Here is a 15,245-nt window from a genome sequence, read left to right as displayed (position 1 = left end):
CACGCTCACCTCAAGCAACCACCCACGCATCCACACCGCCAATACTTCCCTGGAGAACCGACTTCGACTTAAAGCCCTAATACCCAAGACTAGTTTCACCACCCCCCCACAAGCCCACCCCCACAACCCCCCCAACAACCGCACACACCCCTAAACAAACCCCCAACCACACACACCAAGTAACAAGACACCCGAAACAACCAGAAAAAAACCCGCAAAAACAACCCCAATACACCAACAACCACCCAACTAACACACCAACACAACACGCGCCCCCAAACACCACACCCCCCAGAACCAAGCAACCACACACATAAACCCCCCACACAACATAAGTGACCCCCAGACCCACCCAGAAAATTCACCTACTGCCCTTTACCCTCAACTGTGGTTACCACGACCCGCGCCGCTGAATTTTGACCGCATTAGTCCATCACCAGTAGTACCCACCACGCTGGGTTATGTTTTTCAACGTACCCCACCTAGTTCGCCCCACACCGTAGCGCACTTTGTTGTGGTGTTGATGTTGCCGTCACCCCCCACTTAGAACCAAGTACAGCACACAACTTTTGCAGACATCCCTGCTCGAACCCACCAACACGACATCACTCACACAGTGCAGCACAAGCCCCACAACGCAAATCACACCCTGATATTAGCGAGACCGACCCACTTGTCCCTTGGCACACCTTGTTGCATCACGTGTACTCTATGTGAGACTTGGTGTCTTTGGCGCAAACCAGACGAACACGGTGGTCACTCCACAGACACGATCGAACTATTGTGGATGTTGTGGGCAACATCTAGGTAGGACACCCACAACACCGTCAGACACCCCCACAACGATGACACAACGCCCCCCAACGACCTGTTTTTCCCCCCTGTGGCCCACAACCCCAACCCCGGGGCACACCAAAGCTAATACGCCAAAGTGAGACATAGGATTCGCAACCCCAGTTTCCTACCTTAAGTTCGACAGAAAAAACCGCATGCAATACCATATAGCTAGACACACAAGACATCGCACGAATCACCACTATGTCACAGACCACCCGCAACCCACCGGAACTAACCCACCAAGAGACAGACCCACAACCACCCCCCAAACACAGCCACCCCACCAATCACAAACACACGTCCAACGAACACGGAACCACACAAACACAAACAAACCCAACACAACACCGCCAAAAATTAACCCCACCCCCCAACAAGTCAAAAGCCAGAACACACAAGAAGATAAACAAAAAAAAAACACCAAACACCCCAAACACCAAACTATGAACAGGATTCCACCACCCCACCACACCAAAAACACCCACCAGTCCCACCCCCAACGACAAACACAGCAGTACACCCCAACACACCACCCCCCTCGCAAGAACACAAGCCACAAACCAGAACATAACACCACCAACAACACCCCCAACACCAAAACACTTTGGGTGAGTTTTGCAACCGCCCACAACCAACACACAAAGAAGACCACCCAACCCCCCACCACCCCACACACCACACACACAAAAACAGTCCCGAAACCACAACCGAAAAAAACAAACCCAAACCCAGAATCCCCCTTAGACAGACACACATAATACCAAGTAGACAGACACACAGAATACCAAGTAGACAGACACGCAGAATACCAACTAAAGAGACACGCAGAATACCAAGTAGACAGACACGCAGAATACCAACTAAAGAGACACGCAGAATACCAAGTAGACAGACACGCAGAATACCAAGTAAACAGACACGCAGATACGCAGAATACCAACTAAAGAGACACGCAGAATACCAAGTAGACAGACACGCAGAATACCAAGTAGACAGACACGCAGAATACCAACTAAAGAGACACGCAGAATACCAAGTAGACAGACACGCAGAATACCAAGTAGACAGACACGCAGAATACCAACTAAAGAGACACGCAGAATACCAAGTAGACAGACACACAGAATACCAAGTAGACAGACACGCAGAATACCAACTAAAGAGACACGCAGAATACCAAGTAGACAGACACGCAGAATACCAAGTAGACAGACACACAGAATACCAAGTAGACAGACACGCAGAATACCAAGTAGACAGACACGCAGAATACCAAGTAGACAGACACGCAGAATACCTAGTAGACAGACACGCAGAATACCAAGTAGACAGACACACAGAATACCAAGTAGACAGACACGCAGAATACCAAGTAGACAGACACACAGAATACCAAGTAGACAGACACACAGAATACCAAGTAGACAGACACGCAGAATACCAAGTAGACAGACACGCAGAATACCTAGTAGACAGACACACAGAATACCAAGTAGACAGACACACAGAATACCAAGTAGACAGACACACAGAATACCAAGTAGACAGACACGCAGAATATCAACTAAAGAGACACGCAGAATACCAACTAAAGAGACACGCAGAATACCAAGTAGACAGACACACAGAATACCAAGTAGACAGACACACAGAATACCAAGTAGACAGACACGCAGAATACCAACTAAAGAAACACGCAGAATACCAAGTAGACAGACACGCAGAATACCAACTAAAGAAACACGCAGAATACCAACTAAAGAAACACGCAGAATACCAAGTAGACAGCTACACAGAATACCAAGTAGACAGACACACAGAATACCAAGTAGACAGACACACAGAATACCAAGTAGACAGACACACAGAATACCAACTAAAGAAACATGCAGAATACCAAGTAGACAGACACACAGAATACCAAATAGACAGACACACAGAATACCAAGTAGACAGACACACAGAATACCAAGTAGACAGACACACAGAATACCAAGTAGACAGACACACAGAATACCAAGTAAAGAAACACGCAGAATACCAACTAGCCATTCATCCACATCAAAAGAGAGCCAGCCTCTAAGCTAGCCAAGAAGGTCAGTGCCAAACCAGCCATCCAGCCAGCCGTCAACAATAACAGACTATTTCAATGACATTGATGACAAGAAGAAGAAACTTTTGATTGAGAGGTGTGTGGAAATGAACATTCCAATACCTAGAAACCAAAATAGCCAGGTGTACCTTTCCAGAGATTCCCCAACACTATCCTTCATACGGGAGTGCCAACTGAAATATGAAGAAGATGCGGTAGAATGTTCCAAACTATACACAATTTGGTATATGAGTTCAAGGACAGAAACCCAAGTAGTGAAAAGTGAGTACACCTTGCAGCTGGCAGCTTCAGTATTGACGTGGTCTTTCCATGAGAGGACTGACATAGCAACAGTTTTGGAAACAATTGAGCCAATTCCTTTCAGCAAAACAGCACCTCTGCCAACAACGATACCAAGCTACAACGTTCATGTGGGAAATGTCAGCTTGTCACCAAACGACCTCAGGACTCTACGTCCCATGGCTAAATGACCAGGTAAATATTTTTCTTGAATCTCACAAATAAATATAACCTATTTATTCTTAAGTAGTTTCTTACAGTCTCTGACTTAACCTACAGCAGGTGCTAAAAGTAAGCAATATCAAGCAATAACACATAATGAAATTCAAAGTGTAAGCAGATATTATAGTACTTTGTCTTTATGTGTATTGGTCAAATTTACTAAATAGTGATGGTGTGAATTATTTTTTCAGTATGACTTGATATATTTAGTACATTGTCATTATTAGTGTTGTTTTTTTAACTTTAGGTGGTGCATGCATACTTGGGTTTACTGTGCAAAGAGAGCAATGATAGACATCAGCATTCATGCCACATCTTGCCCAGCTTCCTTGCCTTAAAATGGGAGACTCCGAACTACCAATCATGGCTGTATCCCAAGGTAGGTGTTTATGAAATATTGATCAATTCCTTGATCATTTTAATAAAACTAGAATACAAACAAGCATTCTGTGAGTATTGCTAAAACAATATATGTCCCCTACCGGTGCCCACAAGTTAAACCTTAGCCAAATTTGAGTAAAAAAGTTGAGCCAAAACTGAAACATGATCATTTTATGAAACTTAGTTCATTCCAAACAATGTGTAAATTCAACTCTATTGGGTTGAATAAACAATGTTTCCTGCCCCTAAAAGATATTCAGGTATTCTTTTGATATGTCTCCTGTACAGAGTAAAAGAATCTAAAGTAAATTTAAAGTGTAATGTGTAATAACAGCCTTGGATTGAAATACAGTATAAACATGGTTCTGCATAGTAGTAATACCATTAATAAGTGAATGGAGAGTCATTACAAAACTTTAGCCTCAAGAATACAGAGAAAACAAGTAAGTCCATAATATGGAATAAAATTCAAAAAATGAAAATGTATTTTTTTTCCTCATTTTTAACTGAACAAAAGTAATGCCACACACCCAAAGAACCTTTATGCAAAGAATCAGCATCCTAATACTATTATTAAGTGAATGTTGTGCCATTATAAAACTTTAACCAAAACTTTAACTTGAAGAATACAGAGAAAACTGTTAAGTTCATAACATGCAAACATTTTTCAAAAAATGAAAATATTTTTTTTCAGTTTCAACCATACAAAAGTAATGCCACACACCCAAAGAACCTTTATGCAAAAAATCAGCATCCTAATCCAATTATTAAGTGAATGATGTGCCATTATAAAACTTTAACCAAAACTTTAACCTGAAGAATACAGAGAAAAAAATTAAGTTCATAATAGGCAAAAATTTCAAAAAATGAAAATATTTTTTTCAGTTTTAACCATACAAAAGTAATGCCATACACAATGTATGTAATTTGTTGTTAGCCCACCTTCCTACTTCTATGATTACTGCAGAGCAATTTAAATGAAGTAAATAGGAAATCTTGCCCTTGATGATATATTACATATTACTTATGAGATGACAATTTGTTTATTATTCTATGGATACTAACAATTGATTTTTTTTTTAGGTACCTCTTGAGAACTTTGATCACGTTCTCTTGCCCATTTGCCATCAACATCATTGGATTTTACTTGCGGCATCCATGCTCACCGGCAAAGTCACCATACTTGATTCTGTTCCAAATGAATCAAGGGCCAGACAGTTTTTTGATCATTGGATGTAAGTTTTAAATGGAAGAATCCCCTTTTATTAGAGTTTAACAATTTACAATTCAAATAAAAAGGGTTTATAAAAGAAGATATCATTTCAATATTAAATGCTGTAGAAGCCAAGTGAGAACACCACAATTTAATAAAAAGTTTATATCCAGACAACATTAAACAGTTAAAAAATCTTTTACAATTTTCAAACTATATATACATGTGATATATAGTGTGCAAAAGACTTTACACCGCTTTAAATATGTGTAGAAAATATTCACATAGAAATATTTAACTGGTGAAAAGTAGCACTTCCATTGAAACTATTTGAAATTATTTAAAATTATTTGAAATTGTAAATTAATGTTTTATTTTTGGTTTAGGAACTTCATGAATGCTAGATCTACACTGTCCATCACTGACCACAAGAAACCTATCAAGTGGACTAGAGGTCAGGCACAGTCTTCTGTACAAGAAGATGGAAGCTCGTGTGGAGTGTTTGTATTAATGGTAAGTGTTAAATAGTTTTTGCTTTTAAGTTATAAGCACCATAATTCATGGTGGAATATATAATGAGGTTTAATAAAAGTCAAGTTAGCTGACACTGGGAGACACGAATGTACTAGTTTTTTCATATTTTCTACTAATTCTGAAATTTTCACCAATTTTACCATAAAAGATCTAATTTAACCCAACCCAGTCCATTTTTTCAGCAACGTATCTAATTATGAATTTTCATGGCTAATTTTCGACGGTCAAAGCTAGTTCTGTGAATCATATCCAATTTAACATGACCACCGTCTAATTCTATCGAGCTATCTAGAAATCATGAACTTTACACTATTTATTTCATGACTATCTAAAAGTTTCCCCGACAGTCTAGAAATGTCCGACAGGATCTATTTTTTTCTCCACTGACGCTAATTCTGCTCCTCGAATCTAGTATTGACGGAGCAATCCAGTTTTCGTGAAAATCGCCTAATATTAAACATCATGACGAATATTGCGAGATTCGCCTCGGGCGGTTCTGTCGCGCGGCAATACCAGCACTGCCAGCCTTAGACTACTTTACCTGGACAGCAGCCATCCGTGACCATCGAGTCCCGCGGCTAGCCTCGACTTGGGAGCGCTCAGCCGTGAAGCGGTCCTACCATAATCACCTATACTTACGATGTCGGTACCGACTCAAATGATACAGACGATTCGTTCTTCCACAATTAACAATATTATCGGAAATAAATACACTACATTTAACTAAATTTCATACGTCTAATTTAGAAATTCGTATAATGACAGGAAGGTGGTATAATATATATATAAAGGAGATTTTTGCAATGAAAGTATTGGAGACGAGTTCCATCATCTATTTATGTTAAAGTGTACCCTGAACGAAAAACGATAATCAAATGTGTTATTCTTTGTAACCACCAAAGAAGAATGTCGAAAACCGCATCAAAATCGGTTGGCCGAGTGCCGAGATATCGCACATCGAAGTACGCGATTTGCACCTGTCGATCGACTGCTAATCAGCGTATCGGTCAGTCACGCTGATTTGGAACTCTTCAGTCTATGACGTCACAGGTTGAACAGAGTGACTGGTATGGTGGCCAGTAGCATAGAGGACAGTGTGAACAGTATCAGTACAAATATGTTCGAATACGATCTGGACATGAGATTTGAGGTTGTTGAATTTGGCGAATATTGCCGACGAGAAGTCGGAATCCAACAATATAAGTTTGAGTTAAAAAAAAAATAATAACATAGTGAAATTGACTCTGAAAATGACCGCTTGGTTTACACAGACTGGTGTAATAATCGGTCAATCACCAATAAATGTATATTAGTTATGTGTTTACCATTTCTTACTCGTTACCAAAGAAAGCAACACAGCATCAACAAATTAAACTAAAATAATGTGCCATTTCATTCGCAAATTAATATTCAAATAAACATACCAACAATACAACAGTTCTGGATACTCTGGTTTGTGAGAAAAGACGAACACACGTACAGTAAATTCAAGCGTTATATTCTATGCAAAACCCGCTTTAGTCATGAAGGACACTTAATTTAGAAAGTAATATATTATAATCATCATGATCTACAATATACTAAATCTCTCTCCCGTATGAATACCAGTGTTAAAGTCTACAACAAACTTCTACATATACAGATTTTATCCCTTATTTTACATGTCATGGTCTCAGGGATCAAGGACGATTAAATGCTTGAGAAAGACATAATTTATATACGATCGTTGTCAGTGAAATTATATAAAAGTGATTCGCAACAATTATAATATAATTGATACTTTCTGTACAGGTATAAAGCATAGGTACTTATTAAAACCATTATTTTAGCTCCGTTTTTAATGATAAAACACAAACAATTTATTTCATCGTGACTAATCATAATTAATACTAAAATTTATAAACTCGTAATGATTTTCGTGTATGATTTTTTTTTCCCTCCAAATTTTATGTATTTTTTTGCTTTTATTTTGGTAATTGTGTCATTATTATGAAGTGATCGAGACCCTGGTGGTTTTGCTTTCAATTCGTGTCGCAAGTCATATCTTCACTTAAAAAAGGACTTTTAAAAGATGTATAAACATGTTCGGAGAATTACGAATTCTCAAGTTTGAATTGGTTAGTATACAGCTAAACAATTACCAGGTGTGAAATTACGGTCCACAAGCTCATCACACCTGGCACTGCACCACAGGTGTCCGTGATTTCTGGTGTTCTAATCAGCACACGCCGTGAGTTCACGCGTTTGGTTTCTGTGCACTTCAAAGGAGTTCCGAAAACATGGTTTTACAGGTTGTTTGTACATAAATTGAGCTTGAATTTTATTAAGGATTGCGTTTATACTATAGGGAATACATTTTGTTGAAATCAAACACATTATTTTTGGAATTCAGTGAGTTTCGTTTTCTATACAAACGAATAAAAAATCATATCTCAAACGTTTGTCTATAGAATAATTAACCTAAATTACCTCATTCATATATGTACCCATGATGTTGAAATTTACTCTATGAATCTTGTCTGGGAGTTACTGAGCTTTCATGGACACGTTTTATCAATTGCGGACAATTACCCAAAAATCACAAATAACGGTATAATTTCTGTTTTGGCTAATAAAAAAACCCCAAAATGATCAGCATTTATTTCACATCTTGAATGAATTGCATTTTAAACTTGTGTTACTAGAAGTATTATAACCGAAATCAATACTGGTACATGTGTATGTAACAAGCCTGTCATGCCCCCATAATAAAGGCTATATGATGTAAGTCATTATAAACGGCCGGTTATTCAAATGTCATACATGTTACAACGACCCGTTAAAATAAAAAAAATATGAATAAAATATTTTAATATAAATGTTATATACGACCTGTTATAATAGAAAATAGGTAAGATGATACACGCTGTATTTGGCCCGTTATAATAGAAAATTAGTAAGATGTTACATGTTGTGTATGGCTCGTTATGAGAGAAAATTAGTGAGATGCTACATGTTATATATGGCACCGTTTAAAAAGAAAGTTATATGTCCCTGGTTTCGGTAGCACTTGTTATTAACTAATTCACAAATATAACTCAGAGACTTTATTCAGCACTTTCCTTTTTTTTTTGTCTTATTCGCATTAATTACAGGCACGTGTTCACGTTTGTTTCTATATATTTCCTATATGGCGGCTCCGATCGTGTTCAACCTGTGACGTCACAGGTCAGAGGTCACCAAAACGAGGTATTCGGCTTTGGGCTTCAGGTGTGTTTTCGAGAAAAATCACAATTACTCGGAAATGGGTCGGCCGATTTTGATGCGGTTTTCTGCATTCTTGTTTATTAATCAATACCAATAACATATTAAAATGTAATTTTTCATTCAGGGTACACTTTAACATATTGAAATGAAAATTATTCGTTCAAAATGCATCCCACAGTATTACTGTATTAACCCAAGTATTCATAAAATGAGAGGTCTAATATCTATATGTCATACATGCAATTACTGAGGGTTTATGTCCCTGTTGTAAACCTATATTATATTACCTAGCAGGAGCTTGATTATCAAAAGGGGAACGATTAAGGAATGAGCATGAAAGGACAATGATAAGATGAAGGAGCGTGCAAACGTAGTTAGTTTGTTCTAGGCAGATATTATGTTATTGTGTGTAAATCAAATATTTTTGTTAGACATAAATTCATTTTTGTATAATTATCTGTATTCCTTTCACTTTCTCTCTTTAGTCTTCCTTTCTAATTTGTCAATCGTAAAATTAATGTAAATGTCCATTGTTTGTGTCACATTGTTGTAAAAATGTTTGGAGGAGGGGGCTTTAATAAGTTGTATAACTTCTGCCCAATCCTCATGCCTACATTTGAAGCAATAAAAATATGTTTTAAAAAAAAAACCACCTATATTTGCTTGTATATTTAGGTAAATTACATTTTTACTTTATACATGATTCCAACAAGGAATATGTAAGAAAACATATTTAAATATCTTGCATTTCTATAGCAAGTTTGCCTAAATTGTCTTATTATTTAGAAACAGAACTAATGGAATCCCTATGATGTCGCACACATCGCTCGGCGACTCTCATCAGGCAGAACGTTTATCATTTGTTGACCATTCAGTGTACAGTGGACCCGCGATAATCCGGACGCCGATAGTCCGGAAAACTCGCAGTCCGGACGGAAATGCACGGGAACGGATTTCCGTAACGTTATTTGTACTCACCAGTCAGGAAATTCGGATTCCTATTCTGGAAGCCCATTTTGGGAACGGAACGTACTTTTCATTAGTAAATTTCCCGCAATAATCCGGACGATTTTTTCACCACGAGGAGAAAAAATGTCGGAGCAAGTCACACGTGTCGACAGCTGTACACAGACTATTGCTTGACACTGTGCGTAGTCATAGTGACCGCTGCCAGGTCATAGCCCCGGGTGTTTACCTGTGTTACAAAGTGTAACTTTTGTTTTTATAACGGTACATTACTTTTTCTCTACGACCTTTTTAAACTTTACAGTATTAAAGGATTTTATAGTATAGCCTGGTCTTGCTTTTATGAACTTGACGTACAATATCTATTATAGTTATTTTACAGACGGCAACTTTTATAGGAACACATATTGCTATTTCGTAATTAGCAAGAATTTACGCACAAACATACAGTACGTGATACCATAATTAATCAATCTCAAATACATGTAATAAATTTATGATCGGTAATTAACATCATGAACACTTGTATTGGGTAAACACGGATATCGGCTTTGTAACACCGTTACGTGAAACGACGACTCATTGAAAGATGCACGTTATTAATTACATACACATTTACGTATTAAGCAGTGATCACAAGAACTGGGTTGATTACACACAAATTAGTCAATAGTCGTATGATACTTAATTAAGCGTCACATTGTTAAGTTAATACGGGTTCAATAATTATCGGACTTCTTCGGTAGTTCTCGCTGGTGTAGCGTACTTTTAGATACATAGCTTGGGGTTTCTGGTACGTAAAAATCATAAAAAAACATGGACTGATGGTAAGTTGTAAAATCCGGGTCTTTTATTTAAGGTATTTAACGTTTGTAATTTCTACTTGTTTGTGAACCTCCGGGACGTGACACATGTGTGGTGTTTGTAGGACACATATGCCCGCTATAAATAAAACAACTTTCACTTTACATGTTCTTTTAAAAACAAAGTTTATTTTTTACTTTCTACAAAAGAAATCAAAAATCATATCAGAAACATAAGTATATTTATTGTTAAAAAGTCTGACAATTAGACGTGTTTATGAAACGTCCCGGATTGTATGTAATCAAGGGAGATAACTCTTACACGACAATTTTTTTGACCTGGTAGACGAAATTCGGCAGTCCGGAAAACTCGTAATCCGGACGGTTTGGACTGGGAACGAAGGTGTTCGGATTATCGAGGGTCCACTGTACATCACAAGTTTGAATACAAACGTTTGATTCACGGTATCGGAGACATATGACATATCTGACGATATTATAAAGATGAACGTGTTTTTGATAATATCAATATAATTGTGCATGTACATTTTTGTATGTGTATATGTATTTAGTGAAAATATTCTATTGTTCTGTGTAGGGGGGGGGGGGGGGATCATATGTATAAATATGTGTAGGTTATTTTCGAATCCCATGAGATCCAAATTGTACATAATATGTATATATCTAACCCGTACTCCACTTTGTGTTTGTATTTCTGTTATATATACCAATACAGCTGACCCGCTAAATCTGGACGCCGATAGTCCGTAAAACTCACAATCCCGACGGAAATGTCGGGGAACGAATTTCCGTAACGTTATATTTGTACTCACAAGTCCGGAAGTTCTGATTCCGAATCCGGAGCTCCATATCGGAAACGAAATGTTAGTTAAGTAAAATTCCAGCAGTAATCCGGACGTTTTTCTCATCACATAGATAAAAAGTCTGAGTTGGTCACCCGTGTCGACAGGTGAACAGGTAGTAGATCGCGGTCGCTTGACACACAGAGTAGTCATAGCAACCGCTGCGAGATCTTAGCCCCCGGCATTAACCCGTACAATTTAGTTTTTGTAACGGTACCTTGGTTTTCTATACAGCGATCGAATCAATTAAAGGATTATAGACCGGTCTTTTTTTGTTTAAAATGTTTATTCAATTCAATCCTTACGACTTATAAGCATGCTGAAAATGACAGAATACAATTCTTTATCTTCACTATTTTTAAAATGCAATTTAACGAAAGATAGACAGCATCAATATACAATGTAATGACGATACAGATGTTATGACATTTCTGAGCGGTAATATCGAATGAATGAGTGGTGTGTGGAGTATACAATAGTGTAGTCATATTGCAAACATAGAAACTGATAAGAGTGAAAACAAAAACAGCTAATTCAGGCGATATCTAGAACGTGCTGTAAAACACAATTTCAAATTCTCTGATATCAATATATGTTATTCCGAAGTTAGCACGTACGAATCCATAAAGCTATATAGGATTATCACTGATCATATATAAGGAAAGAATATCTTTAATAACACGAAACGTTTTATCAAATTTCAAATTCTTTATTGACTTTAGGCCATACGGCCCATAAGTACATATTATAAACATATTATTATTATCAGGTGTTTCACAAATTGAATTAAAAACATCGGCTTGGAACGACGACGCTTTGCTGATAATACTACTGATAAACCGTAAGGTTTAAAGTAATAAATTAATTGAATTGAATTGAAAGATTTTATTATATAACACAGTTGTTTTCTTTATGTCAAACGTAAGACATGATAGTTCAACACATCTTCTTTTTTTTTTTTTTTACAAATCTTCTATTTCATGTTTGATTCATAATGACTATACTGGTCACACTATACACAACAAAATATGCACAGAGAAGTCGGTTTCAACATGTTACATGAAATGCATACATATTATACCCTCGGCGTCATTATAAATGTATGGATAATAAAAAACAGTTCAATATTCAGTAAGAAACATCTATAGAATATCGGAGACACTATATAGGATTTATAGTTTAGTTGTTTTTCTATATCTCATCAGAGACTTGTATATCACAAGTCTCTAATCTCATCGATGTGATACATACAGTTTCAAATTTTCTTATTAGTAAGCTTGTATATATTAGAGCTCGGATAGTGTAACCCATTGCTAATTACAATATTCCTCTATATTTAACCAGGGACGTATATAGTGGATATATAGGTCTCTGATGCAGGCATCTGTTCCAAAGAAGATGTACTTAGAGGTTCGGCAAATAACAAAAATGTTGATACCCGACAATAAACGTAAAAGATAACGTTTGTACCTTCGAAGTCTTATATTGTAGGACTAATATACTTGTCATGTTAAATACAGAACCAGCTTATAGTTCATCCCAAAAAGGGGGCGGGGATTTACCTGTGCTCTCGCCTAAGGTAGGAAGCCAACCAGCAGGTTCAATTTAGAAATGCCCCAGGCCTTGTAATCAACAACTGTCCAGGTGTCCTTGTGAAGTGGATGACAAGAGGTTTTCGATACAATATTCTTTCTTTTATTAATACAATACAATACAAAATATTTTATTAACGTGTCACGTGTCAATATTACAGATATATAAAATACAGTAGAAGTCATAAAAACTTTACAAGTTGCATTAACATTATATTCACATCCAGACTTATGAGACACAATATAGTAAAAAGTTCTGTTAAATATAGGTAAAACAGGATCTTCTGCGATACATCAGATAGAGTGAAGAAGCTAAAATAGGCTGAAGATCATCACTTGTCATAAGATAATGAAATTGTTCATATGGGTTTAATTCTAAAAAGTTTGGACAATAATTGCTTGCTTCACTAAATAAAATTCGCCTAATATCTGAATAAAACTCACAGTCAATTAAAAAATGGCGCTCGTCTTCTACTAATCCTGACTGACATAAAATACATTTCCTCTCATGTAATGCTAAGGGAGGACGAGAATACCGGCCTGTCTCTATTTTCAATTTCAAATTACCACAACGGAACTTGGCTAACGTTTGCCTATGCTTAAAATTTACAACAGTATATATATATGATTCTGGGGTAAAAACAGATTTAAACGTACGGTAAGTACGCAACTTAATCGTTTATTGATACAAAATTTGCCTCAATTGAATAACAATAAATATGTAATAGTCGTATTGTGAATGTAATACTTTTATTTTTTCAGGTGTCTTATGATATTGATGTACATGCAGCACATTTAATGAAAATTTAACTGGAACAATCTGCAAAAAAAGTGAATGTATCGTATGTGATATCAGAAATATAGATATACATCATGTGATATACATAATGTATGTATCTTATCGTGTATGTATCGCATATTTATAGCTTGAACACTTAATTCGAGTTGGTACCGACACCGTATAGGTGATTATGGTAGGACCGCTTCACGGCTGAGCGCTCCCAAGTCGAGGCTAGCCGCGGGACTCGATGGTCACGGATGGCTGCTGTCCAGGTAAAGTAGTCTACGGCTGGCAGTGCTGGTATTGCCGCGCGACAGAACCGCCCGAGGCGAATCTCGCAATATTCGTCATGACGTTTAATATTAGGCGATTTTCACGAAAACTGGATTGCTCCGTCAATACTAGATTCGAGGAGCAGAATTAGCGTAAGTGGAGAACAAAATAGACCCTGTCGGACATTTCTAGACTGTCGGGGAAACTTTTAGATAGTCATGAAATAAATAGTGTAAAGTTCATGATTTCTAGATAGCTCGATAGAATTAGACGGTGGTCATGTTAAATTGGATATGATTCACAGAACTAGCTTTGACCGTCGAAAATTAGCCATGAAAATTCATAATTAGATACGATGCTGAAAAAATGGACTGGGTTGGGTTAAATTAGATCTTTTTTGGTAAAATTGGTGAAAATTTCAGAATTAGTAGAAAATATGAAAAAACTAGTACATTCGTGTCTCCCAGTGTGAATTGATCAATTTTCCAATAGAAAAAAAAACTTAAAATATTAGGCTGTTCTTTTGCATCTCTATTTACATTTGTCATTTGACACAGCAATGTTGGCTCTGCAAATGTATATGCTTCAAAACAATTGACTTTATAAAACATTTCAGAAGTATAGAACAATCTGTTTAACTTGAGGTGCAGCAGTGATCCTCATAACATTGAAAGACAATTTCTTAACATTGGCAAGAAATAATGACATTAATATTTTGATGATACTCAGATTTCAACGATAACTGAAATTCATCTCAAGCCACAATTATTGAAATTTACGGTTATCGCTTGTGTGTGTGGTTAGCTGTTGTCTACAAACCTTATATTACCAGCTATAAGTTATAGTATTTAACAGAATAAATAATGTAAATTTCATTTCAGAATGCAGAAGCTATACTCTCGAATGTTCCACCAACGCTTATGAGGCAGTGCCATGTTACATAATTACAGACAGCATGCACTTCAGCGCCTGCTTAAGACGTCAACATCCAGTAAAGAAAAGATCAGAATATGTGACCTTCCATTTTGTGTAGACCCAGTGAAATCCAAGCATAAGATGACCCAATGTCCCACATGCGAAAGATGGAGTCACAAAGTTTGTCTGGGTCTGGATGAGGAGCAAGCAGTAAAGACTTGCATCTT

General features: G+C 37.0%; 1 protein-coding gene across 1 annotated transcript; it reads left to right on the top strand.

Moving 5' to 3' along the window:
- Positions 1 to 2,761: 2,761 nt before the first annotated feature.
- On the top strand, positions 2,762 to 15,236 carry LOC117319655 (sentrin-specific protease 2-like). The gene is made up of 5 exons (XM_033874432.1): positions 2,762 to 3,424; positions 3,699 to 3,830; positions 4,916 to 5,067; positions 5,432 to 5,558; positions 14,985 to 15,236. The coding sequence occupies exons 1-5, from the start codon at positions 3,359 to 3,361 to the stop codon at positions 15,045 to 15,047; spliced, it is 540 nt and encodes a 179-aa protein (XP_033730323.1). The 5' UTR covers positions 2,762 to 3,358; the 3' UTR covers positions 15,048 to 15,236.
- The last annotated feature ends 9 nt before the right edge of the window (positions 15,237 to 15,245 follow it).

Source organism: Pecten maximus, unplaced genomic scaffold (genome assembly GCF_902652985.1).
Source record: "Pecten maximus unplaced genomic scaffold, xPecMax1.1, whole genome shotgun sequence".
Lineage (NCBI taxonomy): Eukaryota > Metazoa > Mollusca > Bivalvia > Pectinida > Pectinidae > Pecten > Pecten maximus.
This window is presented reverse-complemented; position numbering and strand designations above follow the sequence as displayed.

Bases quoted from the DNA above. Each gene is read 5' to 3' on its own strand.
- LOC117319655 (XM_033874432.1), top strand. From the start codon at position 3,359: ATGTGGGAAATGTCAGCTTGTCACCAAACGACCTCAGGACTCTACGTC. The intron at 3,425-3,698 runs GTAAATATTTTT...TTTTAACTTTAG, and splicing joins TCCCATGGCTAAATGACCAG to GTGGTGCATGCATACTTGGG. The intron at 5,068-5,431 runs GTAAGTTTTAAA...TTTTTGGTTTAG, and splicing joins CAGTTTTTTGATCATTGGAT to GAACTTCATGAATGCTAGAT.